This window comes from Nomascus leucogenys, chromosome 19, assembly GCF_006542625.1.
Source record: "Nomascus leucogenys isolate Asia chromosome 19, Asia_NLE_v1, whole genome shotgun sequence".
NCBI lineage: Eukaryota > Metazoa > Chordata > Mammalia > Primates > Hylobatidae > Nomascus > Nomascus leucogenys.
In genome coordinates, this window is record NC_044399.1 from 61,192,519 (window position 1) to 61,218,909 (window position 26,391).

Below are 26,391 nucleotides of genomic sequence, written 5' to 3' on the forward strand. Positions count from 1 at the left end.
TACTAAGTACAGATTCACTACTCTCCCCATTCTCTCCCGCACAAAAGAAAAAGGCATTTTAAAGTGATATTTTGCTTTTACATTTAAATCCACACAGTATTTTACTCTTCATTATTTTTCATTTCAGTAAGTCTCTTCCAACCTTTTATTTTTTTTCTTTGATCTACTTGCTCATTTTAAAATACTCTAATTAACCTACATATGTAAATACGACTTGAGAACGAATATCCATAAAAATGGCAAATTACTGATAAGTGCGTATCTTTCGACAGTTTTCCAGTTCTCTCTCCCAGAATCATAGACCCCTGCTCCCTCAAGGGAGTGACTTTATCTCCTTCCAAGCATTCCTTAACTTCTATCCTCTCCAAACCAACACCACATGCAACGGTGCTCTGAGCAAAGCCAAAAATGTAACCAATCTTGTTAATATAAGAAGTGTATCCCAGAATTAAAACAGCAGTAGTGACAGGTTTCAAGAAGAGCAACATAAAATTGATTATCTCAAATGTGAAAGTATTTGGCCACATGATTCCTCACAATTTAAGAGAGTAAGTATTATACATTGGAGTCTGGCAGAACTCTTTTCCAACTCTAATTCCACCATATATGCATTGTTGCAACTTTAAGCAAGTGACCCTTTGACACTCTAGTTCCTCTCCTGCTAATTAAGGAAAAGTATTCTTACCTCAGTGGATTGTGAAAATTATATTCAATAAAATAATTTAACTGACCATACCCAGGACAATGTGTGGCACAAAGTAAGTATGCAAAAATATCAATCAACCACATTTAGGAAAAAAATTTTAATATTATTAATGTACCTTCAAAATATTTTCTTGAAAATTTTTGAAATACACTTTATATTTACAATTACTGTTTCAAATACAAAATAATATAAATTTAGCAAGATAAACATACATATCATATTAACATATCAAACTGAGATTTTATATTTCACAAACAAAAGTTAACACAATACAAATTCATGACTTAAATGTTATGAATGGTGGAGAAAGAGACAGTTAACCATTTACTATGCAAAAAAAAAAAAAATTCAATTCCCTTGCCTCTAACTCACACAATATTTCTTCATCGTTTTTGCAGAAAGGAGGCTAGACAATCTAATTCCATGTAAAGATCCTTCATAGAAGCATTTTTGGGGTCTATTAAAAAGGAACTAAAGCCAAAAAACAGTATGACAAAGCTGGCCAGGTCTAAGAGACATGATTCATTGCCAGATCTTTCCATAACACCTTCCAGAGAACTTATCATACCCTCAGCTTCTGACGGTAAGCCCTAAATACCATCGAGTGTGCTACCATAACCCCAACACAACACCTCTCACCAGCCCCACCTTATTATGTATTGACCAAGTTAGGAATAAATACCTGAGATATGCTTAAGCAATCCATTAGATAGCAAACAATCATTCAGATTCTCTCTCAAGAATCTGAACACACCAAGTTAGCTATTTTGGGGAGCAAATCCAAGTTCTAAAGTGCAGCAACCAAGAGAAAGCAGGCGAATCCAGTATATAGAAAAAAGTAGAGCAAATACACAAATAAAGATTAGAAATCACATAGCATCTGAAATACGAGGGAAGCAACGATCTCAATGACACTCCAACGATCTCAATGACACTAGGGTTAGTTGAACTCAAAAGGATTTTTGTGTCTCTTTTTATTTTACATAGCTTGATGGATCTCTGTTCTTACAACCAAAGATATTTATCTAAATTCTATTCTTCTGGTTATAACTTTTTGCCTTGGCATAATATTAAACTTACAGAAAAGTTGCAATAACAGCACAAGGAACTCCCATATACCCTTTACCCAGATTTACCAATTTTTTATATTTTGCCCTATATGCTTTGTCATTTTATGTCTATATCTACCTCTACATATATATACACACATATTACTTCCTCAACTATTTGTAAATTAGAAGCATCATGTCTCTTTATCCCTAAAAACTTCAATATATATTTCCTTAAAACAAGAACACTGTCTTTGATAACCAAAGTGGTGTTATAAAATTGAGGAAATGTAATATTAACACAATGATATTATCTACTGCACAGTTTATACTCAAGTTTACAAATTATCACAGTAATAGCATTTATAGCTATTATTTTTCATAATCCAGGATCCAACCCAGAATCACGCATTGCTTTTAGTTGTCACATCAACTATTTATTTCTCCTTTAATCTGGAACAGCCTTTCTTTGTGTTTAGTGACCTTGTTTTAAGAGTACAGACCGTTATTAAAGGTCTCTCCATTAGGATTTGTCTGATGTTTCCTCATGACTAGGTTTATGAGATTTTGGCAAGAATGACACTAAAGTGATACTGTGTCCTTTTTCATTGCATCACATTAGAAGGAGGCTAGTTTGTCCCAATATCTCCAATGTACAGCTCAGTAACTTGGTTAATACAGTGAGCACCAAGTTTCTCTAAGGGTAATATTACAAAGAAAGTCTCTCCACTGCCATCCTTTTAAAAAGTTAAGAGTATCTCATCTCTGGAAACTCTTACCTTGATGCTACAGAATAGCTCTATATTTCCACTCTGTACTCTAGAGTAGGAATCCTGGATGTATTATGTACAACTAGGGCATGATTCCTGATGAAACACCAGGATTAAAATAGAGAAACAATCTTGCTACTATGGTATATAAAGACAGTATAAGGATACAGATTTAGATATAGATGTAGATGTAAATATAGATATGTACCTATGTGTTCATCTATATAGACTGAAATTGAAAAACATTTCTAATTAGTTTGACCTCCAAGGAAGCCTAACTTCAAAAAACACTTTTCTTTTTCTGACATCAGAATATACATTATCAATTTCAAATTTAAGATGGAAAAATTAGGCTTGCAGATCTACTTCAAGCTATAATGAAGTAGAGTACCACACTAACCTTCCACTGTTAACCATACAATGGGATAAAATATATGAGATAACCATTCTCAAGTATTGGACAACAGGCAAGCAGTACTGTGATCCTCATGAATTGAAGACCACGATAGTCCCAACTTTCCGCCTGGGTACAACAACTGGAGTCCATGTAGAGCACCACAGGCCTACTGAGCTGAGAAGGCAGAGGTCAGAGTTCTGGGCAGTTAAAGAATCTTAAATGCGGGGCACTAAAGAGGTATAAGCTTCCCAAAAGATTTCCCTGTCACTCCTCAACCACAGGCTGATGGCTGGGATGTGGGCACCCTGGGTGAATAACAAAATATTACTGCTACAAAGTAGAAAATGTAACAGCTGCTACAGGTTAAAGTGCTGGGAGGCACCAAAGACCTGCCCAGCCAGGTGGAGACAGCTTCCTAACAACTTGCAAATACCTGGGAATTCAGCTGAAACAACATAAAGGCCACACCTTAGGACTATTCTAAACCTACCTACAAGGACTGAAAGAAAGATAGTTTGTAAGACAGGTCCCATGGTGTTGGATAATATCTTTGGCTTTCTATGTATTTGCCTTAACAGAATGTAAAAACCAAGTCTACACAACTTAAAGGTGATTAACTAGTAATTGAACAGCCTATAAGAACAACAACAAAAAAAATATTCTATGGAGAAAAACAACAGAATCCAGAGTCCCTACAAGGTATCAACCACAAGGTCCTTTATCTAGAAAGTAATAAAGATGCACCAAAAAAATAAAAAAGAAAAGAAAATTTTATCCTTAGGCAAAATCAATATAAATAAATAAAAGAAGTTAATAAGGCCCAAGATGACTCTACTTCAGCACACCACACTTTAAAGAAGTTCATAAAAATACCTTCAAAGAACTAAAGGAAAACATATTCAAAAATTAAAGAAAAATATTATTTTAATGAAAGAACGGATAGGGGATCTCAGCAGATAAATGGAAATTATAAAAAGGAAACAAATGAAAATTCCAGAATTGAAAAGTGCAATAATTCAAAGGAACAAAAATTCACTAGATGAGCTTAACGGATTAGAGAGAGCAGATAAAGGAGTGTGTAAATTTGATAACAGAACAACAGAAATTATCTGAGAGAAAAAACGATTGAAGAATTGATTTTTAAGATAATAGAATCACCCTAATTTAAACAGAAAAATAAAACCTCTGCCTCCCAGGTTCAAGCAATTTTCCTGCCTCAGCCTCCCAAGTAGCTGGGACTACAGGCACTCATTGCCACGCCCAGCTAATTTTTTTGTATTTTTAGTAGTGACGGAGTTTCACCATGTTGCCCAGGCTGGTTTCGAACTCCTGAGCTCAGGCAATCTGCCCACCTTGGCCTCCCAAAGTGCTAGGATTACAGGCATGAGCCACCACACCTGACCTCATTAGTCAGTTTTTAATGGTATAAAATAAAAATTTGGGAGTTTGAAATACTTATATTGAAGGGTCCAGTAAGTCTGGAGATAATTAATTGATACCAATTTTTTACAGATTATAGAGTTCATCTGTGTCATTGTATTAGTCCGTTCTCATGCTGCTAATAAAGACATATCCAAGACTGGGTAATTTATAACGAAAAAGTAGTTTAATGGACTCACAGTTCTGTATGGCTGGGAGGCCTCACAATCATGGTGGAAGGCAAAAGGGGAGCAAAAGCACATCTTACATGGCGACAGGCAAGAGAGCAAGTGCAGGGAAACTGCCCTTTATAAAAGCATCAGATCTCATGAGACTTATTCACTATCATGAGAACATCATGAGGAAAATCCTTCCCCATGATTCAATTACCTCTCACTGGGTCCCTCCCACAACACATGGGAATGATGGTAGCTACAATTCAAGATGATATTTGGGTGAGGACACAGCCAAACCATATCAGTCATGAAGGATTTATTGAAGTATTTAATTTTGTTGAAGTTTTAGCGAGTCTTAAAATATTTAACTAGCCTTTAGAAATGGAGCTATTTAATAAAATACAACTTCCATTTTAAATCCATAATTGTTCGGAAGATACCTTTGATGTTAACATGAGTAACATATGTAAAATTACTAATTGAATTAAGGCAATTATTTAATCTAATTTACTAATATTATTTAATATTACTATTAATATCTACTTTTATTGGAGTTAAAGAATTATACTGGTTTGTTTTGGTGGCTACAGATACACATATAAAAATTTTTTTTTTTTTTTGAGACAGAGTCTCGCTCTGTCACCCAGGCTGGAGTACAATGGTGTGGTCTCAGCTTACTGCAACCTCTGTCTCCCGGGTTCAAGTGATTCTGGTTCCTCAGCCTCCGAAGTAGCTGGGATTACAGGCACACGCCATCACGTCTGGCTAATTTTTGTATTTTTAGTAGAGACAGGGTTTTGCCATGTTGACCAGGCTGGTCTTGAACTCCTGACCTAAGGTGAATCCACTGCCTCTGCCTCCCAAAGTGCTAGGATTACAGGCATGAGCCACCGCACCTGACCCACATATTAAATATTTTAAGATGTTCTTAAAATTTTTCAATTTATTTTGGGCATATTTCTCATATGTTATGGGAAAACATATGTTCAGTGACAGTGATCCTTTATTTTAACTTTAGCCCATCACTCACAAACATACTTGGACTTGCTTGCCTTTGTAATTGCTAACACATTTTCTCTGATATCCACATCACAGAATTGTGTGACAGTGAGCATCATCAAGCAATGGGTCTGTCTTTCTTTCTTTCTTTTTTTAGTAATCTGAAAAAAGGCTTCTTGACATTATGACATTTGGAAAAATGCTCTCACTGAAAATGAAAGAAGAGACAACACAACAAGAAGAGGTCAATTTTCAGAGAACAGATGGTAGAAACTGCTCCTTTGGTAAAAGGCGAAAGATTTATACAATCTGAAGAGAAACCGGAGTAAAAAATTACTCTTTTTGTGAAACAGAAAATTTCCCTCACGCTTATAATCCCAGCACTTTGGGAGGCCGAGGCGGGCGGATCACGAGGTCAGGAGATCGAGACCACGGTGAAACCTCGTCTCTACTAAAAATACAAAAAAATTAGCCGGGCGTGGTGGCGGGCGCCTGTAGTCCCAGCTACTCGGAGAGGCTGAGGCAGGAGAATGGCGTGAACCCGGGAGGCGGAGCTTGCAGTGAGCCGAGATCGCGCCACTGCACTCCAGCCTGGGTGACAGAGCGAGACTCCGTCTCAAAAAAAAAAAAAAAAAAGAAAAAAAAAATTTCCTTTGACCTTTCTTTTCACCCATATTGAATGTTTCCATCTATTGCCTAAAAAGAGATGTTGCTTCTTTATTACATGTAATGCCAAGTAGGCCTTTTTTTTTTTTTTTGGTTTTTTTTTCCCCCGAGATGGAGTCTTGCTCTGTCACCAAGGCTGGAATGCAGTGGCGCAATCTCGGCTCACCACAACCTCCATCTGCTGGGTTCAAGTGATTCTCCTGCCTCAGCCTCCCAAGTAGCTGGGACTACAGATGCGGGCCACCATGCCCGGCTAATTTTTGTATTTTTAGTAGAGACAGGGTTTCACCATGTTGGCCAGGCTGGTCTTGAACTCCTGACCTTGTGATCCGCCTGCTTCAGCCTCCCAGAGTGCTGTGATTACAGGCGTGAGCCACTGCGCTTGGAATTAGGCCTTTTTTTTTTTTTTTTTTTTTTTGTCTGTGAGTCTGCTAGTCAAATATATAATTTAAATAACTCCAGGATAAAGAAAGCCACAGTTATTGACATAATGAGAGAACAAGTATAGATTTCTTATGAAACATAGCATTCAGATATGCATAATGTCATATAATTTGATAAATAATTGTACAAAGGAATGCCATTGTAAATGCCACCCAGGCAAGAATTAGATAATTGCCAATATCCTAAGAAGCCTGCTGTCTGACCACTTGTAATCATATTCTCTTCCTTCTTTCCTAGAAGTAACCACGTCTGATTTTTCTGATGATAATTTTCACCTATTTGTTTTAATATTGATTTTAGCATTAATACCTGCATCTTTGAAAATTGAAATATTTTTATTTTACCAGATTTTGAACTTTATATGAAGAAAACTAAACTTTTTATTTATTTTTATTTTTTCTTTAATTTTTTTTCTTTTATTATACTTTAAGTTCTGGGATACATGTGCAGAACGTGCAGGTTTGTTACATAGGTATACACTTGCCATGGTGATTTGCTGCACCCATCAACCTGTCATCTACATGAGGTATTTCTCCTAATGCTATCCCTCCCCTAGCCCCCTACCCCCTCACAGTCGCCGGTGTGTGATGTTCCTCTCCCTGTGTCCATGTGTTCTCATTGTTCAACTCCACTTATGAGTAAGAACAGGCAGTGTTTGGTTTTCTGTTCTTGTGTTACTTTGCTGAGAATGATGGTTTCTAGCTTCATCCATGTCCCTGCAAAGGACACGAACTTATCATTTTTTATGGCTACATAGTATTCCATGGTGTATATGTGCCACATTTCTTTATTCAGTCTATCATTGATGGGCATTTGGGTTGGTTCCAACTCTTTGCTATTCTGAACAGTGCTGCAATAAACATATGTGTTCATGTGTCTCTATAGTAGAATGAAATCCTTTGGGTATATACCCAGTAATGGGAATGCTGGGTCAAATGGTATTTCTGGTTCTAGATCCTTGAGGAATCTCCACACTGTCTTCCATAATGGTTGAACTAATTTACATTCCCACCAACAGTGTAAAAGCATTCCTGTTTCTCCACATCCTCCCAGCATCTGTTGTTTCCTGACTTTTTAATGATTGCCCTTCTAACTGGTGTCAGGTGATATCTCTTTGTGGTTTTGATTTGCATTTCTCTAATGACCAGTGATGATGAGCTTTTCTTTGTATGTTTGTTGGCCGTATAAACGTCTTCTTTTGAGAAGAGTCTGTTTATATCCTTCGCCCACTTTTTGATGGGGTTGTTTTTTTTTCTTGTAAATTTGTAAAATTGTTCCTTGTAGATTCTGGATATTAGCCCTTTGTCAGATGGATAGATTGCAAAAATTTTCTGACATTCTGTAGGTTGCCTGTTCACTCGGACGACTGTTTCTTTTGCTGGGCAGAAGCTCTTTAGTTTAATTAGATCCCATTTGTCAATTTTGGCTTTTGTTTCCATTGCTTTTGGTGTTTTAGTCATGAAGTCTTTGCCCATGTCTATGTCCTGAATGGTATTGCCTGGGTTTTCTTCTAGGGTTTTTATGGTTTTAGGTCTTATGTTTAAGTCTTTAATCCATATTGAGTTAATTTTTGTATGAGGTATAAGGAAGGGGTCCAGTTTCATTTTTCTACATATGGCTAGCCAGTTTTCCCAACACCATTTATTAAATAGGGAATCCCTTCCCCATTGTTTGTTTTTTTCGGGTTTGTCAAAGATCAGATGGTTGTAGATGTGTGGCGTTATTTCTGAGGCCTCTGTTCTGTTCCATTGGTCTATATACCTGTTTTGGTACCAGGAACATGCTGTTCTGGTTATGTAGCCTTGTAGTATAGTTTGAAGTCAGGTAGCATGATGCCTCCAGCTTTGTTCTTTTTGCTTAGGATTGCCTTGGCTATACAGGCTCTTTTTTGGTTCCATATGAAATTTAAAGTAGTTTTTTCTAATTCTGTGAAAAAAGTCAATGGTGGCTTGATGGGGATAGCATTGAATCTATAAATTACTTTGGGCAGTATGGCCATTTTCATGATATTCATTCTTCCTATCCATGAGCATGGAATGTTTTTTCATTTGTTTGTGTCCAAAGAGAACTAAACTTTTGATATTCTTTTATGTCTTGCTTCTTTTGCCAATAGTATGTCAGAGGCATTCATCCATGTTCTGCCATATAATTGTAATAGGTTTGTTTGCACTGTTTTCTATTTAATGAATGTCATATTTCTTGCTTTTTGATACTTTATTCTAATTTTTTGCCTTTAAAAATAATAATTCTATGAATAACCTTATATGTGTATCCTGATATACATATGCAAGAGTAGAAACGGGGTTTTACCATGTTGATCAGGCTGGTCTCTAACTACTGACCTCAGGTGATCCAGCCACTTCAGCCTCCCAAAGTGTTGGGATTATAGGCATGAGCCACTGTGCCCTGCAGCATTCCTTTTTCTTAGCAGGTTTGCCAGTATGTTAAGTATTATTATTATTTTTGTCCTTTTAGTAATAGCCATTCTTACTGGTGTGAAATTGCATCTCATTGTGATTTTGATTTGCATTTCTCTGATGATTAGTGATGTTTCATATGTTTGTTGGCCCCTCATATGTCTCAACAGAAATCCTACAAGCTTGAGTTCATTGTAGATTCTGGATATTAGCCCTTTGTCAGATGAGTAGGTTGCAAAAATTTTCTCCCATTCTGTAGGTTGCCTGTTCACTCTGATGGTAGTTTCTTTTGCTGTGCAGAAGCTCTTTAGTTTAATTAGATCCCATTTGTCAATTTTGGCTTTTGTTGCCATTGCTTTTGGTGTTTTAGACATGAAGTCCTTGCCCACGCCTATGTCCTGAATGGTATTGCCTAGGTTTTCTTGTAGGATTTTAATGGTTTTATGGTCTTTAATCCATTTTGAATTAATTTTTGTATAAGGTGTAAGGAAGGGATCCAGTTTCAGCTTTCTACATATGGCTAGCCAGTTTTCCCAGCACCATTTATTAAATAGGGAATCCTTTCCCCATTTCTTGTTTTTGTCAGGTTTGAACAAATTTACAAGAAAAAAACAAACAACCCCATCAAAAGGTGGGCAAAGGACATGAACAGACACTTCTCAAAAGAAGACATTTATGCAGCCAAAAAACACATGAAGAAATGCTCATCATCACTGGCCATCAGAGAAATGCAAATCAAAACCACAGTGAGATACCATCTCACACCAGTTAGAATGGCCATCATTAAAAAAACAGGAAACAACAGGTGCTGGAGAGGATGTGGAGAAATAGGAACACTTTTACACTGTTGGTGGGACTGTAAACTAGTTCAACCATTGTGGAAGTCAGTGTGGCGACTCCTCAGGGATCTAGAACTAGAAATACCATTTGACCCAGCCATCCCATTACTGGGTATATACCCAAAGGACTATAAATCATGCTGCTATAAAGACACATGCACACGTATGTTTATTGCGGCACTATTCACAATAGCAAAGAGTTGGAACCAACCCAAATGTCCAACAACGATAGACTGGATTAAGAAAATGTGGCACATATACACCATGGAATACTATGCAGCCGTAAAAAATGATGAGTTCGTGTCCTTTGTAGGGACATGGGTGAAACTGGAAAACATCATTCTCAGTAAACTATCGCAAGGACAAAAAACCAAACACCGCATGTTCTCACTCATAGGTGGGAATTGAACAATGAGAACTCATGGACACAGGAAGGGGAACATCACATTCCAGGGACTGTTGTGGGGTGGGGGGAGGGGGGAGGGACAGCATTAGGAGATATACCTAATGCTAAATGACGAGTTAATGGGTGCAGGAAATCAACATGGCACATGGATACATATGTAACAAACCTGCACATTGTGCACATGTACCCTAAAACCTAAAGTATAATAAAAAAAAATTAATAAAAAAAAAAAAAAAAAAGAAATCCTACAAGCTAGAAGGGATTGGGGCCCTATCTTCAGCCTTCTCAAACAAAACAATTATCAGCCAAGAATTTTGTATCCAGTGTAACTAAGCATCATATATGAAAGACAGGTACAGTCTTTTTCAGACAAACAAATGCTAAGAGAATTTGCCACTACCAAGCCACCACTACAAGAACTGCTAAAAGGAGCTCTAAATCTTGAAACAAATCCTAGAAACATATCAAAACAGAATCTCTTTAACGCATAAATCACACAGGACCTGTAAAACAAAAATACAAGTTAAAAAACAAAAACAAAAAACAAAAAAAACCCCAAAGTATGCAGGCAACAAAGAGCATGATGAATGCAATAGTACCTCACATTTCAATACTAACATTGCATGTAAATGGCCTAAATGCTCCACTTAAAAGATGTAGCACTGCCCAAGCGCAGTGGCTCACGCGTGTAATCCCAGCACTTTGGGAGGCTGAGGCAGGTGGATCATGAGGTCAGGAGTTAAAGACCATCATGGACAATCTGATGAAACCCCGTCTTTACTAAAAACACAAAAATTAGCCGGGCGTGGTGGCACATGTCTATAGTCCCAGCTACTCGGGAGGCTGAGGCAGGAGAATCACTTGAACCGGGGATGCACAGTTGCAGTGAGCTGAGATCGTGTCACTGCACTTCAGCATGGGAACAGAGTGAGACTCCGTCTCAAAAAAAAAGAAAAGAAAAAAAAAGATACAAAACCACAGAATAGAGCAGAATACAGGACCCAGAAATAAACCCAAATACTTACAGCCCACTGATCTTCAACAAAGCAAACAAAAACATAAAGTGGGGAAAGGGCACCCTTTTCAACAAATGGTGCTGTGATAATTGGCTAGCCACATGTAGGAGAATGAAACTGGAACCTCATCTCTCACCTTACATGAAAACGAAGATGGATTAAGGACTTAACGTAAGACCTGAAACTATAAAAATTCTAGAAGATAACATTGGAAAAACCACTTCTAGACATTGGCTTAGGCAAGGATTTCATGACCAAGAACCCCAAAAACAAAGATAAATAGTTGGGACTCAGTCAAACTAAAGAGCTTTTGCACGGTAAAAGAACAGTCAGCAGGGTAAACAGACAACCCTCAGAGTGGCAGAAAATCTTCATAATCTATACATCTGACAATGGACTAATGACCAGAATCTACAACTTGATGACAGTGTGCCTAGGTGATGATCTTTTTGTGATGAATTTCCCAAGTGTTCTTTGTGCTTCTTGTATTTGGATGTCCAGGTCTCTAGAAAGGCCAGGGAAGTTTTCCTCAATTGTTCCTCCAAATATGTTTTCCACACTTTTAGATTTCTCTTCTTAAGAATACCGATTATTCTTAGGTTTGGTTGTTTAACATAATCCCGGGCTTCTTGGAGCCTTTGTTCATATTTTCTTATTCTTTTTTCTTTGTCTTTGTTGGATTGGGTTGATTAGAAGACCTTGTCTTCAAGTTCTGAATTTCTTTCTTCTTTTTGTTCAATTCTATTCTGTTGCTGAGACTTTGCAGAGCATTTTGCATTTTTCTAAGTGTGTCCAATGTTTCCTGAAGTTTTGATTGTTTTTTCTTTATGCTATCTATTTCCTTAAATATTTCTCCTTTCACTTCTTGTATCATTTTTTGGATTTCCTTGCATTGGGCTTCGCCTTTCTCTGATGCTTCCCTGATTGGCTTAATAAGTAACCTCCTGAATTCTTTTTCAGGTAAATCAGGGATTTCTTCTTGGTTTGGATCCATTGCTGGTGAGCTAGTGTGATTTTTTGAGGGGTGTTAAAGAGCCTTGTTTTGTCATACTATCAGAGTTGATTTTCTGATTCCTTCTCATTTGGGTAGGCTCTGAGAAAAGTCTAGGACTGAAGGCTGTTGTTCAGATTCTTTTGTCCCATGGGGTATTCCCTTGATGTAGTATTCTCCCCCTTTTCCTACGGATGTGGCTTCCTGTGAGCCGAGCTGCAGTGATGGTTATCTCTCTTCTGGGTCTAGCCACCCAGCGAGTCTACCTGGCTCCAGGCTGGTACTGGGGGTTGTCTGCACAGAGTCCTGTGATGTGAACTATGAGTTGCTCAGCCATGGATACCAGCACCTGTTCTGGTAGAGGTGGCATGAGGGTGAAATGGACTCTGTGAGGGTTCTTAGCTTTAGTGGTTTACAGTTCTATTTTTGTGCTGGTTGGCCTCCTGCCAGAGGGTGGCACTTTCCAGAGAGCATCAGCTGTGGTACTATGGAGAGGAACCAGTGGTGGACGTGGCCCTAGAACTCCCGAGAGTATGTGCCCTTTGTCTTCAGCTACCAGGGTGAATAGGGAAGGGCCAGCAGGTGGGGGCAGGGCTAGTCATGTCCGAGCTCAGACTCTCCTTGGGCAGCTCTTACTGTGGCTGCTGTGGGGGATAGGGGTGAGGTTCCCAGGTCAATGGAGTTGTGTACCTAGGAGGATTATGGCTGCCTCTGCTGAGTCATGCAGGTTGTCAGGGAAGTGAGGGAAGGCTGGCAGTCACAGCTCTCCCCCAGCTCCCACACAGTCTTCAGGGCTCATCTCACCCCCACCATGTCCCCCTAGCAGCCCCGAGTCTATTTCCAGGCAGTGGGTGAGCAGGGCTTGAGAACTTGCCCCAGGCTACCTAGTTCCCAGCTGCAAAAGAAGAGGGCTTTGGTTCTTACCCCGCCTGTGGAGTCTGCACACTGGGTTCGCACCCTTCTCTGAGTTCTGGCCCAGAGCCTTCTCGCCCAGTTCAAATTGTTATAAAGTTCAGCTGGAGACTTCCTTCTCTCTGTGGTATTTCCCCCCTATGCCTCTAGCTGCCCTCGTGAAAGGTCCCTGTGGTACCAAGAAGGAATGACCTGCTTGGGGACCCAGCGAGCTCCCAGGGCCTTTCCTACTACTTCCTCTACCCCTGTATTTCGCTCAGCCCTCTAAATTGACCCAGCCTCGGGTAAGGTCGGAAGCGTCTTCTGGAAACGAGACCTTGAGTTTTCCCAGAGGGAAATGTGTTTGGGAGTGGAGGGTCTCCCTTTCCCACTTCTGCAGTTTGGGAACTCACAGTATTTGGGTGTCTCCCGGGTCATGCAGGAGCAGTCATCTTCCTTCAGAGGGTCTGGGGGTCCCCTCGGGATTCCTGGTTCATTCTTGCAGTCATTCTGGAGCTAAAATTCACGATGCAAGCCTCTGCACGCTGCTCTGTCTGTCCAAGTTGGAGCTGCAATCTAGTCCTCATGCCTCCCATCCACCATAATGATTCCCATTCAAGATCCCATTGCTAATTTTTTAACAGTCTCTTTTAATTAGAGTGTTTAGTCCATTTAATGTAGTTACTGATCAATATGGTTAGGTTTAATCTACCTTGTTGGTGTCCGTTTCCACTGGTACCCCCTTTTTTATTTTTCACTACTCTGTTGCTCCTTTCTTGTCTTATTTTTAGTTATTTTTTTGTTATTCTATTTTAATTTTTCTATTGGCTTCTTGGCTATACTTTCCCTTTGTATGTTTTCTTTATTGGTTGCTTTTGGGCTAAAATTATGCATCCTTACCATATCAAAGTCAGTTTTTAGTGTCAGTGTTGTGCTGCTTACACTGGACTTTTCCCATTTTCTAATTTCCACCTCATAAATCTAATAACTTTAAAACAGTATAATCTAATTTAACCCTACAATCACTTGTGCTATTGTCATGTTCTAAATACCTTATGAAACCTAACTTTCAAGGTTGTTGTATTATCTTTAAATAGTTGTGTTTTGGGGAATTGTGAGAAGATAAAAATGGTTTTTATGTATCTCTGCTTACATACTATTTCTAGTACTTTCCTTCATTTCAGAGTATCTAAGTTTTCATCTTTAAGAATATCTTTTACTATTTGTTTTAGTGCAGTTCTACTGGTGATAAGTTAAGTCATCTGAATTTTTCTTTTAGCACTTCTAAGATGTTATTCCTTTGTCCTCTGGTTTCTATTGTTTCTGTTGGGGAGCCTGTTGTTTCTCTGAATGTAATGCCTGTTTTCCTGTGGCTGCTTTTAAGATTTTTCTTTTTTTTTTCTTTTTCTTTTTTTTTTTAGACAGAGCCTCACCCTGTCACCAGGCTTGAATGCAGTGGCATGATCTTGGCTCATTGCAACCTCCGCCTCCTGGATTCAAGCAATTCTCCTGCCTCAGCCTCCTGAGTAGCTGGGACTACAGGCACGTGCCACCACGCCCAGCTAATTTTTGTATTTTTAGTAGAGACGGGGTTTCACCATGTTGGCCAGGATGGCCTCGAACTCCTGACCTTGTGATCTGCCCGCCTTGGCCTCCCAAAGTACTGGGATTATAGGCATGAGCCACCGTGCCCAGCCAAGATTTTTCTTTTTGTTTTTGTTTTTCAGCAGTTTGTGATGTTTCTAGGTGTTGTTTTCTTGCATTTATCCTGCATAGAGTTCATTCAGCATCTTGTTCTCTCAGTCAGTATTTTTATATTTTATCAAACTTGGGAAATTTTTGGCCATTATTTCTTTAAATAATCTTTCCCTATTCTTATTTGCTTCTATAGGAACCCCAATTACATGTATATTAGACTCTTGGATTTTGTTTCACAGTTTCCAAAAGTGTTATTTATTTTTAAAATAAATAACACACAAGTCATGTTTCTGTGTATATATATATATATATATAGTGGGCACAGTGGCAAATGCCTGTAATGCCAGCTACTGGGGAGGCTCAAGCATGAGAACTGCTTGAACCCCTGAGACGTAGGCTGCAGTGAGCTGAGATTGCACCACTGTACTCCAGCCTAAGCGACAGAGCATGACTGTCTCCTAAATAAATAAATAAATTGTATCCAAATTGGAAAGGAACGAGTGAAATGGTCTCTATTTACAGACGACATGATCTTATATGTAAAAAAAAATTTTTTTAAAGACTCCACCAAAATGCTGGAACTAATAAATGAATTCACTAAAGTTGCAGAATACAAAATCAACATACAAAAATCAGTAGCCATTTTATACACTGACAATGAACGATACAAAATCAAGAAAACAATCCCTCTCTTACTAGGTACCAAAAAGAAACCACTTAGAAATAAATTTGATCAAGGAGATTAAAGTCCAGTATAATGAAAACTGTAAAACACTGATAAAAGAAATTAAAGAAGATACAAATAAATGGAAAGATATCTCATGTTCATGAACTGAAAGAACTAATAATGGTTAAAATGTCCATGTTATCCAAAGAAATCTATATATTTAATGCAATCCCTATCAAAATTCCAATGGCATTTTTCACAGATATAAAGAAAACCCTAAAATTTATATGAAACCAAAAAGACCCTGAATACCCAAGGCAATTTTGAGCAAAATGAACAAAGGTGAAGGCATCACACTACCTGACTTCAAAATACACTATAAAGCTATAGTAATCAAAAAAGCATAGTAAAAACTGGCATAAACCAGACACACAGACGTAATGAAACAGAATAGAGAACCCAGAAATAAACCCATACATTTAGTGTCAACTGATTTTTATTATTATATATATTTATTTATTTATTTATTTATTTTGAGATGGAGTCTTGCTCTGTCACCCAGGCAGGAGTTCGGTGATGCAATCTTGGCTCACTGCAACCTCTGCCTCTCAGGTTCAAGCGATTCTCCTGTGTCAGCCTCCTGAGTAGCTGGGATTACAGGCATGCCCTACCACACCCGGCTAATTTTCGTATTTTCAGTAGGGATGGGGTTTCACCATGTTGGCCAGGCTGGTCTCAAACTCCTAACCTCAAGTGATCCGCCCACCTCAGCCTCCCAAAGTGCTCGATTACAGGCATGAGCCACCATGCTTGGCCAGGTCAACTGATTTTTGACAAAGATGCCAAGAACACACAATGGGGAAAGACAATTTCTTCAATAAATGATGCTTGGAAAACTGGATATCCAACATGCAGAAGAATGAAATTAGACCCTTCTCTCCAATTCAAAACAGAGACTTAAATGTAAGATCTGACATTTTAAAACTACTATAAGAGAAATAGGGGAAAAGCTCCATGACATTGCTCTGGGCAATGATGTTTTGGATATGAACCGAAAAGCATAGTCAACAAAAGAAAAAATAGACACATGAGATTATATCAAACTAAAAAGCTTCTGCAAAGGAAACAATCAACAGAGTAAAAAGACAGCCTACACAATGAGAAAAATATTTGCAAGCCATATATCTAATAAGGGGTTAACATCCAAAATATATATGGAACTGAAACAACTCAATGGTAAGAACACTAATAACCTGATTTTAAAATGGGCAAAGGATCTGAATAGACATTTCTCAAAAGAAGACATGCAAATAGCCACCAGATATATGAAAAACTGCCCAACATTCCTAATCATCAGAGAAATGCTGATTAAAACAATATTGAGATATCATGTCACACCTATTAGAACGGCTATCAACAAAAAGAAAAAAGATCAGTATTGGAGGGGATGTGGAGAAAAGAGAAACCTTGCCCAGTGTTGGCAGTAATGTAAATTAGTGCAGCCATTATAGAAAAACAGTATGAAGATTCCTTGAAAAATTAAAAATAGAACTACTATATGATCCAGCAATCTCACTATTAGGTATAAATCCAAAGGAAATGAAATTGGTATATTGAAGAGCTACCTGCACCCCCATGTTCACTGCAGCAATAGCCAAGATATAGAATAAAGTGTCCATCAACAAATAAATGAAGAAAATGTGATATATATACACACATACATATCCCCCCCCATACACACACACAATGAAATGTTACTCAGTTTTTAAAAAGAAGGAAATCTTGTCATTTAGTACAACATGGATGAACCTAGAGAACATGCTGTTAAGTGAAATAAGCCAGGCACAGGAAGGCAAATACCACATGATCTCACTTATATGTGGATTCTAAAAAAGGTGAACTCACAAAAGTAGAGAAATGGTGGTTGAGGCCAAGCGACAAAGAGTGGAGTTGGGAGATACTGGTCAAAGGATACAAAATTTAAGTTAGATGAGAGAAATAAGTTCTAGAGATCTATTGTACAGCATAGTGACTTTAGTTAATAACAATGGATTGTGTTTCAAAAATCACAATGAGAGTACATTTTAAGTATTCTCATTACAAAAAAAAGATAAGTCCGTGAGTTGATTCATGTATCAAGCTCAATTTAGCCATTTGACAATGTATACATATTTCAAAACATCATGTTGTACAAAATAAACATATACAATTTTGTTCAGGTGTGGTGGCTCATGCCTGTAATCCTAATGCTTTGAGAAGTTAAGGCAGGAGGAGGATCACTTGAGGCCAACAGCTCAAGACCAGCCTAGGAAAAACAGTAAGATCCAATCTCTACCAAAAAAAAATATTTTAATTAGCTGGACGTGGTGGCACAGCTGTAGTCCTGGCTACTCAGGAGGCTGAGGTGGGAGGACTGCTTGATCCCAGTGAGCTCTGATCGCACCACTGCACTCCAGCCGGGCAAAAGAGAGAGACTCTGTCTCTGGAAAACAAAAACAAAAACAAAAAACAAAACAGAAAGACAAATCCTGCCTACCATGCATCACGTTTTGTATTTGTTTCAAATGCAACCTCTTCCTAGAATATACCATTATTTTAACTAAAACCTGAAAACCTAGATTATATAAAATATTAAAACTGTATTATCAAAGGGTTTATCAGCAATATCTCATTCCTACCTCCTTCTCACGTATTCGAGAGAGAAAATGATCATCATAGAAACCGCTGGATTTTCTCAGGCTGAATTTCGGTGTCATCTGCTGAATGAACAGGAGTTATTTAACATGTTTTCAGACCTGGTTTATCCTTAACCCCAAAGAAAAATTCTAAATTGCCTGAGGCCCATACCAAAATAGTACTAACACTGCAGGAAAAAATCACTTCCAAGTGATAAAATTCAAAAACTATTATGTTTCCTAATGTATATCTGCATTATTTTCTATAAATAACTTAGTGATTATTTTATTTTAAAATACCTGCCCCTAGAAAAAGTCCAGTGGATTTCTCACATACCAGAGAAACTGGGATAGGCTTCTGTCTCAGGTATCGAGGATTTTCTATCTGAAAATTTAAAAATAAAACAAAATAAGGATTTATTAATTTTTGAGTTTTAATTATTATTTGATAAAATATAGAATTAAGCTGCCATATGAAACATTTTCTAGATTTCTTAATATTTAATTCATTTTTAGAATGGGTATTGTATGATACATTTTTAGTGGCTCCCTACAAATAAAACATAAAACATAAACTCCCTTGTGCATGCCAAAATGAACCTTCATGATCCTCTCACTGCCTAACTGCCCACTCTCATCTTCCATTACCCTTCACCTCACATTTTATGCTCCCAGGATCCACAATGACCTATATTACCAGAACATGGCAGATGTTGCCATGCCTGTCCGCCTCTGAATTTCTCTGCCCAGCCCTCCAAACCCTGTAAGCACACACCTATTTGTTCTTAGAGTCTCAATTTAATCACTGCACTCCCAGATGTATTTGGTATATGAATCCTTAAACATACCTTTCTAATAGCAAAGAGAACACAAAATTCCTTTGGGACTCCCCCTAAATCTCCCTTTCAGATTCATCTATCTCCGCCATACCCCACATTCCAAGGACACCAGACAATTTGTTTTAACTTAAAAGCACTATACTGTCTCCCATGTCTGAGTCTTTGCAACCTGTAAGATCATTCCCCCAACTTCTACACATGGGTAACTTACTCAAGACTCACAGTTTAAAAATCATCTCCCCCAGGAAACTTAGTTCCTACTACTCCAGTAGTACCCTGGATGCTGGTTCCCTTTTACAATCTGGCATCTCCCTGTTTCAAAACCGTGTGGACTCTGAAAGCAGAGACCATGACTGCCCTGTTTACCACTCTATCCCTAGCACCCAACTCAGTGCCCAATGAGTATTTCTTCAGAAAGAAGGAAGAAACAAGAGGAAAGAAAGGAGTCACCTGTACCTGATTCCACCTTCTTATCAGCTCCTAAAGTATCCTATGTCCACTCTCTCATAGCCCTTATGTAATACTTTGAGTGTTTATCAGTATGTCTCCACATCTCTCTTTGAACAGAAGGAGTACTGGGATGACGTCTTCTCAATTTTGTATCTCTGGGACCTAGCAAAATATCTAATGTATAGTAGCCTTTCAATAAAGTATTTATTGCATGAATATACTATATGATAAAGTAGACACATTGATAGTTATCTCTACTATTTCGCTCACAAATAAAGTGATAATTAAAAATCATTACCATGAAAGTCTAATTTCTTCATATCACAAACCCACAAATTACTACATGGATAATCTCAAAAAGTACAAGAACACAAACTATCACTTCAACCTAGGGTAGTGGTTCTTACACTTGTTAAATTAAGATTAACCTAAAGCTGCCTCCTCAGATATTTTTAATTCAGCCTAAAGGTTTCTCCATTCATGGTGAACTGTAACCTAACTGGATGTGTAAACAGACTACAGCTTACTTTTGTGCCACTCACTGAGTTTTGGCCAATTAAAGGCAATCAATCATTCAAACCAAATTCAAATAAGGCAAATGCAGAGCTGTAACCAACCCCACTGTTTCTGTACCTCACTTCCATTTTGTGTAGGTCATTATCCTTCTTCTGTCCATAAATCTTCAATCATCCAGTAGTGCTGCAGCGCTGCAGCCTCTCTGAACCTATTATGATTCAGGGGCTGCCTGATCCATGAATCACTCTTTGCCTACTAAACTCTGTTCAATTTAATTTCTTTAAGGTTTTTCTTTTAACATCCTGGAGTGTACTATGAGGATCAAGTGATAAACATTTCAAATATAAATTATTGGATTCTACTTCTCCAAAATCCCATTGTGTTTTGAAAAAGTTCCCCAAATGATTTATTATGGTTAATAATTCTTGAAAATGAACAATCCACACCCAATTTGACAATAAAGATAAGGGTGAATGAAGAATCAATTAATCAAAAAATGTAGAAGTCATAACATTTATAATAGAATCCAATCAAGTAAAACTTAAAAAGAGTATAGCAACAGAGAGGATATAAAGTGTAATTATTTTAGCATCTAGATTAAAGGAAATACACAAAACAATTCTTTCATGTGGACGCCGGATCCTATAAAGTAATGGCAACTGTATGAATTTAACTGTCTCTCCCCATCCTCCAAAGACCCATACAGATTGATAAAGAGACTAAATAAAAATGCCCATCATCCATGACTACATCATAAAAAGGAGAAAGGGAATACAAATCCCTGGATTAATATGTAGGTGGCCAAATAAAGATATCAAATCAGCAGAATTAGATCCTAAGCCAAACCAGAGTGGTAGCATGGGGAAAAAAGGAAGTACCTCCAGGTCCTAGTAGTGGTGGAACTAAATATCATCAAATACTGACCTGTCAAAGAAGAGTGGCCTACCTTAAGTGGGCCACACAAAAAAACTTAATGGCTCAGAGTGCCAGAGATGGGCACAAAAGAAGTGGCTTGGCAACTATGAAGAACCAAAGAGGAAGTTCTAGGAAGGAATCACTTCTGAGGTAGAGAGAAGCACCTTTGAAGGAAGGTTGTTCATGATAAAGGGAAATAAAGCAGCTGAAGATAAGGGCCCTGCAGAAACAAGATACAATCAAAGGATCAAAAGACGACAAGCCATGGCCAGGAGCCGTTGCTCCCACCTGTAATCCCAGCATTTTGGGAGGCCAAGGCAGGCAGATGACCTGAGGTCAGGAGTTCAAGACCAGCCTGGCCAACATGGTGAAACCTCGTCTCTACTAAAAATACAAAAATTAGCTGGGCGTAGTGGCAGGTGACTATAATCCCAGCTATTCAGGAGGCTGAGGCAGGAGAATCTCTTGAACCCAAGAGACAGGGGTTGCAGTGAGCTGAGATCATGCCACTGCACTCCAGCTTGGGTGACAAGAGCAAAACTCCGTCTCAAAAAAAAAAAATAGAAGAAGACAAGCCAGGCTGACAACCACAAAAGGCACCATTTGATAAAGAAATTAAACTTCAGAGTAGCAGAGGAGGAGGGCTGTCCAGAAATAACAAATAAAGTAAGCCACCCACTACCACTTCCCACACAATCACTGGCTATTATTTGTTCAGAAAAATCTAATAGATAATCATGAACAGAAAAAAAGAATCCAATATCCACAAAATATATAAAATAGAAAATATAAAATCAAAACCTGCCAGCAGAAGGAAACACTTTTTTAAAAAGCTAAAATACAGGAAAACAGTAATACAGGCTTCCTTTTGATTCCCATGTCTCCCCACTCTCATACATCAGGGTTTTTGTGCAACCCACTTAAAATAGGACGCTCTCCTACATGTCAATACTTCATAATACTTTTGTTCCACCACCACTAGGACAACAGGTATTCAAATATAACTTTTTTTTTTTTTTTTTTTTTTTGAGATGGAGTCTTGCTCTGTCACCCAGGCTGGAGTGCAGTGGGTGATCTCGGCTCAGTGCAAGCTCCGCCTCCCAGGTTCATGCCATTCTCCTGCCTCAGCCTCCCGAGTAGCTGGGACTACAGGCGCCCGCCACCTCGCCCGGCTAATTTTTCGTATTTTTAGTAGAGACGGGGTTTCACCGTGTTAGCCAGTATGGTCTCGATCTCCTGACCTCGTGATCCTCCCGCCTCGGCCTCCCAAAGTGCTGGGATTACAGGCGTGAGCCACTGCGCCCGGCCCAAATATAACTTTTAAATAACTTCAGGCATAAAAATACTCTAAATCAAAATAAAGACAAAAATACAAAGATGTTAAATAGGAGGTGACTAGATTCAGGAAAAAAAAAACATGGAAGAGTAACAAAAATCATCCAAGAAATGAAGACTAAATTAAGAGTTGTACAAGAGAGAGGCTGGGCGTGATGGCTCACACCTGTAATCCCAGCACTTTGGGAGGCCAAGGCAGATGGATCACAAGGTCAGGAGATCGAGACCATCCAGGCTAACACAGTGAAACTCCATCTCTACTAAAAATACAAAAAAAATAGACGGGCGTGGTGGCAGAAGCCTGCAGTCCCACCTACTCAGGAGGCTGAGGCAGGAGACTGGCGTGAACCCTGGAGGCGGAGCTTGCAGTGAGCCGAGATCACGCCACTGCACTCCAGCCTGGGCAACAGAGTGAGATTCCAGTCTCAAAAAAAAGAAAAAAAAAAAAAAGAGTTGTACAAGAGAGAAAAGATAACTATAGTAACAGCAAGAGATAAAGATAGGACCTGAAGCCAAAAACCAGGAAATAAAACTGAAACAAAAACATATTTAAAAAGGATCCAAGGGAAATGAATAAAGAAAATGAGAAACAAGAATACAACAAATGTATAATTGGATTCCCTGAAGAAAATAAAGTAAATGCAACTAAATATTTTAAATTATTAAGAAAATATTCTTAAATAAAATAATACCTGAATCATATTAAATATTCTCACTCTTTACCTTGGAAAACTGACCTAAGACCATCGACTGAAACATAAACAGTTGGCCCTCCATATTCATGGGTTCTACATCTACATATTCAACCAACCAAATTGAAAATATTCAAAGTAATAATTAGAAAACAAGAAAACAGTACAGTATAACAAATATTTCCATATCATTTATATTGTATTAGGTACTATAGGTAATATAAAGATTATTTAATGATTCATAGGTTATGTATAAATACTGTACTACTTTATGTAAGAAACATCAGCATTTGCTGATTTGGTATCTGTGGGAAGGAAGGAGGATGTTCTGGAACCAATCAACTCTTGATACTGAGAGATGACTGTGCAATATATTGAATAAAATCCAATGTGATATATTGAATATCTTTCAGAGTACAATATAAAAGTCCAAATATTAAACTTTATATTTTTTAAAAATTCTCTGGACCCTCAGTCAAAAAGAATAAGATGTTTATAACTTTATTTATATATTTATGAAAAATGAAAAGTATGTATCACATTTCTCAACTGTAACATACATCATATAAAACATTATATTTAAGGAACTCAGGTAAAGAAAATGCAAATCAAATATTTTATATACAATCTAGATTTCCTCCAAGAATCAAGACCATAGGAAACCATTTGAAACATGCAAGAATTCAGAAAATATTGTATCACAAGGTCCATTCAGTAGACTCTACTAGAGCATGAGCATTTTATCTTAGTTAAAAGATAATCAAGAGGGAAAAAAAAAGATAATCAAGGAACCTTCAGTCAACAGACTGGTGTTTCCTGATTAAGTATTCTAACATTTGAAATTTACTTTCAAATAGTTCCAATAAGGCAAAATCACAAAATTTAAAAAGCAGCAGCAATAAGTTATTGTTGTACTATTCTTTTTCTACTTGAAAATTTTCATCATAAAAATTGTAAAAAAAAAAAAAAAAGAAAAACTGGTTTCTTTAATAAGAGAGCACAAACCAAACTGATAATTATCTTATATTTTGATTTTGGGAAACCAAATACTATTGATTAGTCCAGTTAAATGGCAGTTTCTGATTACTGTATAGTTTAAATACATGCTGGAAAAAAATGCTTTTTAAATAATGTTAATTCTGAGAAAAAAAAACAGAATCATGCTGAGTTTTTGTGAAAAGACACTGCAAAAAACTTAGTGGTTATTTGGGACTAGCTAAATGAAATCACCATGGAATTTAAAATAATACAAGCTATTAGATAGAAGCTATAAATGTATTTTAGAAAGAAGAGATGGTTTGTTATTTTTTTAAGAAAAATGTGAAAATTATTTTGTGTAGATTAGAAAATATCAAGCTGAGAAAAGTTTCACCATCTCAACAGTTACTTTTCCACCTTAATAGATAAAAGCATGATAGTTTTGAGAAGACAAAAAAGCTGAGAGTACGTATGTAACTAGAAAACAATATCAGAGATCCTTCAAAGAAATAATTTCTTGTGTCACACCTGGGGTTATATCATACTCTTTCAACAATTATATACTAAACATCTACCATGTGCCAGGTACTTTGAGAGACGTTTATGACAAGCTGTGAGAAAAAGAAGTGTAAACACCTGAAAATAACAGCAGATGGAAACTCTACATAAAGTAATAAATATGCCATAAATGGTAAATGGTTGCATAAATATATAAGGCTTTTAATCTTATATTTTCAATCCATTTAATCAATATATAACTATTTAAAGGAAAACGAACAAAAACATAATATAATGAAAATAATATATTGTGGAGTTTATAACACTAATAGATTAAAGGAAGAAACTATATAATCCTCTCAAAAGATAAAGAAAAATTCAGGCCAGGCGTGGTGGCTCACGCCTGTAATCCTAACACTTTGGGAGGCCAAAGTGGGCAGATTACAAGGTCAGGAGATCAAGACCATCCTGGCTAACATGGTGAAACCCCGTCTCTACCAAAAATACAAAAAAAATTAGCCGGGTGTGGTGGTGGGCATCTGTAGTCCCAGCTACTCGGGAGGCTGAGGGAGGAGAATGGCATGAACCTGGGAGGTGGAGCTTGCACTGAGCCGAGATCACCCACTGCACTCCAGCCTGGGTGACAGAGCAAGACTCCATCTCAAAAAAAAAAAAAAAAAAAAGAGAGAGAGAAGAATTCAAAAATTCCACAAACATTCATGATTTTTTAAAATATCCTGACAAAATAGAGACATTCTTAATTTGATAAGTGGAATCTACCAAAAAAAAACTATAAGTAAGAAAAAACTACAAGTATGAAAAACTAGCCAGGTGCAGTGGCTCATGCCTGTAATCCCAGCACTTTGGGAGGCTGAGCTGGGCGGATCACCTGAGGTCAGGAGTTGGAGACCAGACTGGCTAACATGGTGAAACCCTGTTTCTCCTAAAAATACAAAAAATTAGCCAGGCACGGTGGTGCACGCCTGTAATCCCAGCTACTCGGGAGGCTTGAGGCAGGAGAACTGCTTGAACCCAGGAGGTGAAGGTTGCAATGGGCCCAGATAGTGCCATTGCACTGAGTGAATAAGAGCGAAATTCCATCTCAAAAAAAAAAAAAAAAAAAAAAACATGAAAAACTGAAAGCATTCCCTTTAAGAATGGGAATGATACAATGAGTACCACCCACTATGAACATGCTCCTATTCAACACTGTTGTGGAATCCTAAACAGCAGTTTTTTGAAAAGGAAAAAGGAGGAGGATAGAAATAAAGAAGAGGGTACAAGATTAGAAAGTAAAAACTAGAACACCTCATCATTTGCAGATACCTATCTACATAGAACTCTATAAATGAATAAATAAACAAGTAAATAAAAGAACTCATAAGAGTTTGGCAAAGTTGCCAGATGCCAAACCAACATATAAAAGTCAACTGCAATCAAAGAGGCAGAGCAAAATGCTCGAATAGAAGCCTTTAGCAATTTTCCCCACAGCATGAACATCAAATTGAACAACTATTCACATAAAAAAGCACCTTCATAAGAAGGAAAAATCAGGTGAGTGATCACAGTACCTGGTTTTAGCATATTAAGGAATAAGGCGCCAAAGAAGGTAGGAAAGACAGTCTTAAATCACCTGCATCACCCTTCTCCTATCCCCCAGCAGTGGCTACATGGCATGAAGACAGAATCTGTGTATTTGGGGAAGGGAGAGCACAGTGATTGTGGGATTCTGCATTGAAACTCAGTGCTGCCCTGTCACAGCAGAAAGAAACAGCAGGCAGAATTCAGGGTGCACCCACAGAGGAACATTTAGACCAACCCTAGCCAGAGGCAAATCATTTATCCCAGCAGTCAGAACCTTAGTTCTAGCAAACTCCACCACTACCATGGGCTAAAGTGCACTGGAGTCCTAAATAAACTTGAAAGGCAGTCTAGGTCACAA

The 26,391-nt window shown here is 37.9% G+C and overlaps 1 protein-coding gene across 6 annotated transcripts in view; it reads right to left on the minus strand.

The window, feature by feature from the left end:
* CEP112 (centrosomal protein 112) overlaps nucleotides 1-26,391 on the minus strand; it is a 556,849-nt gene that overhangs the window by 437,215 nt on the left and 93,243 nt on the right. For 2 of the 6 annotated variants that reach the window (XM_030800675.1, XM_030800676.1), the window contains exons 7-8: nucleotides 18,564-18,611; nucleotides 18,230-18,307 (exon numbers count right to left, since the gene is read on the minus strand). The exons of 2 other annotated variants lie outside the window; for them this stretch is intronic. In XM_030800675.1, coding sequence (XP_030656535.1) covers nucleotides 18,230-18,307; nucleotides 18,564-18,611 — 126 coding nt within the window. Of the gene's footprint in view, nucleotides 1-18,229; nucleotides 18,311-18,563; nucleotides 18,612-26,391 lie in introns of all 6 variants that reach the window. 2 more of the 6 variants (XM_030800674.1, XM_030800679.1) reach the window with 1 other exon arrangement.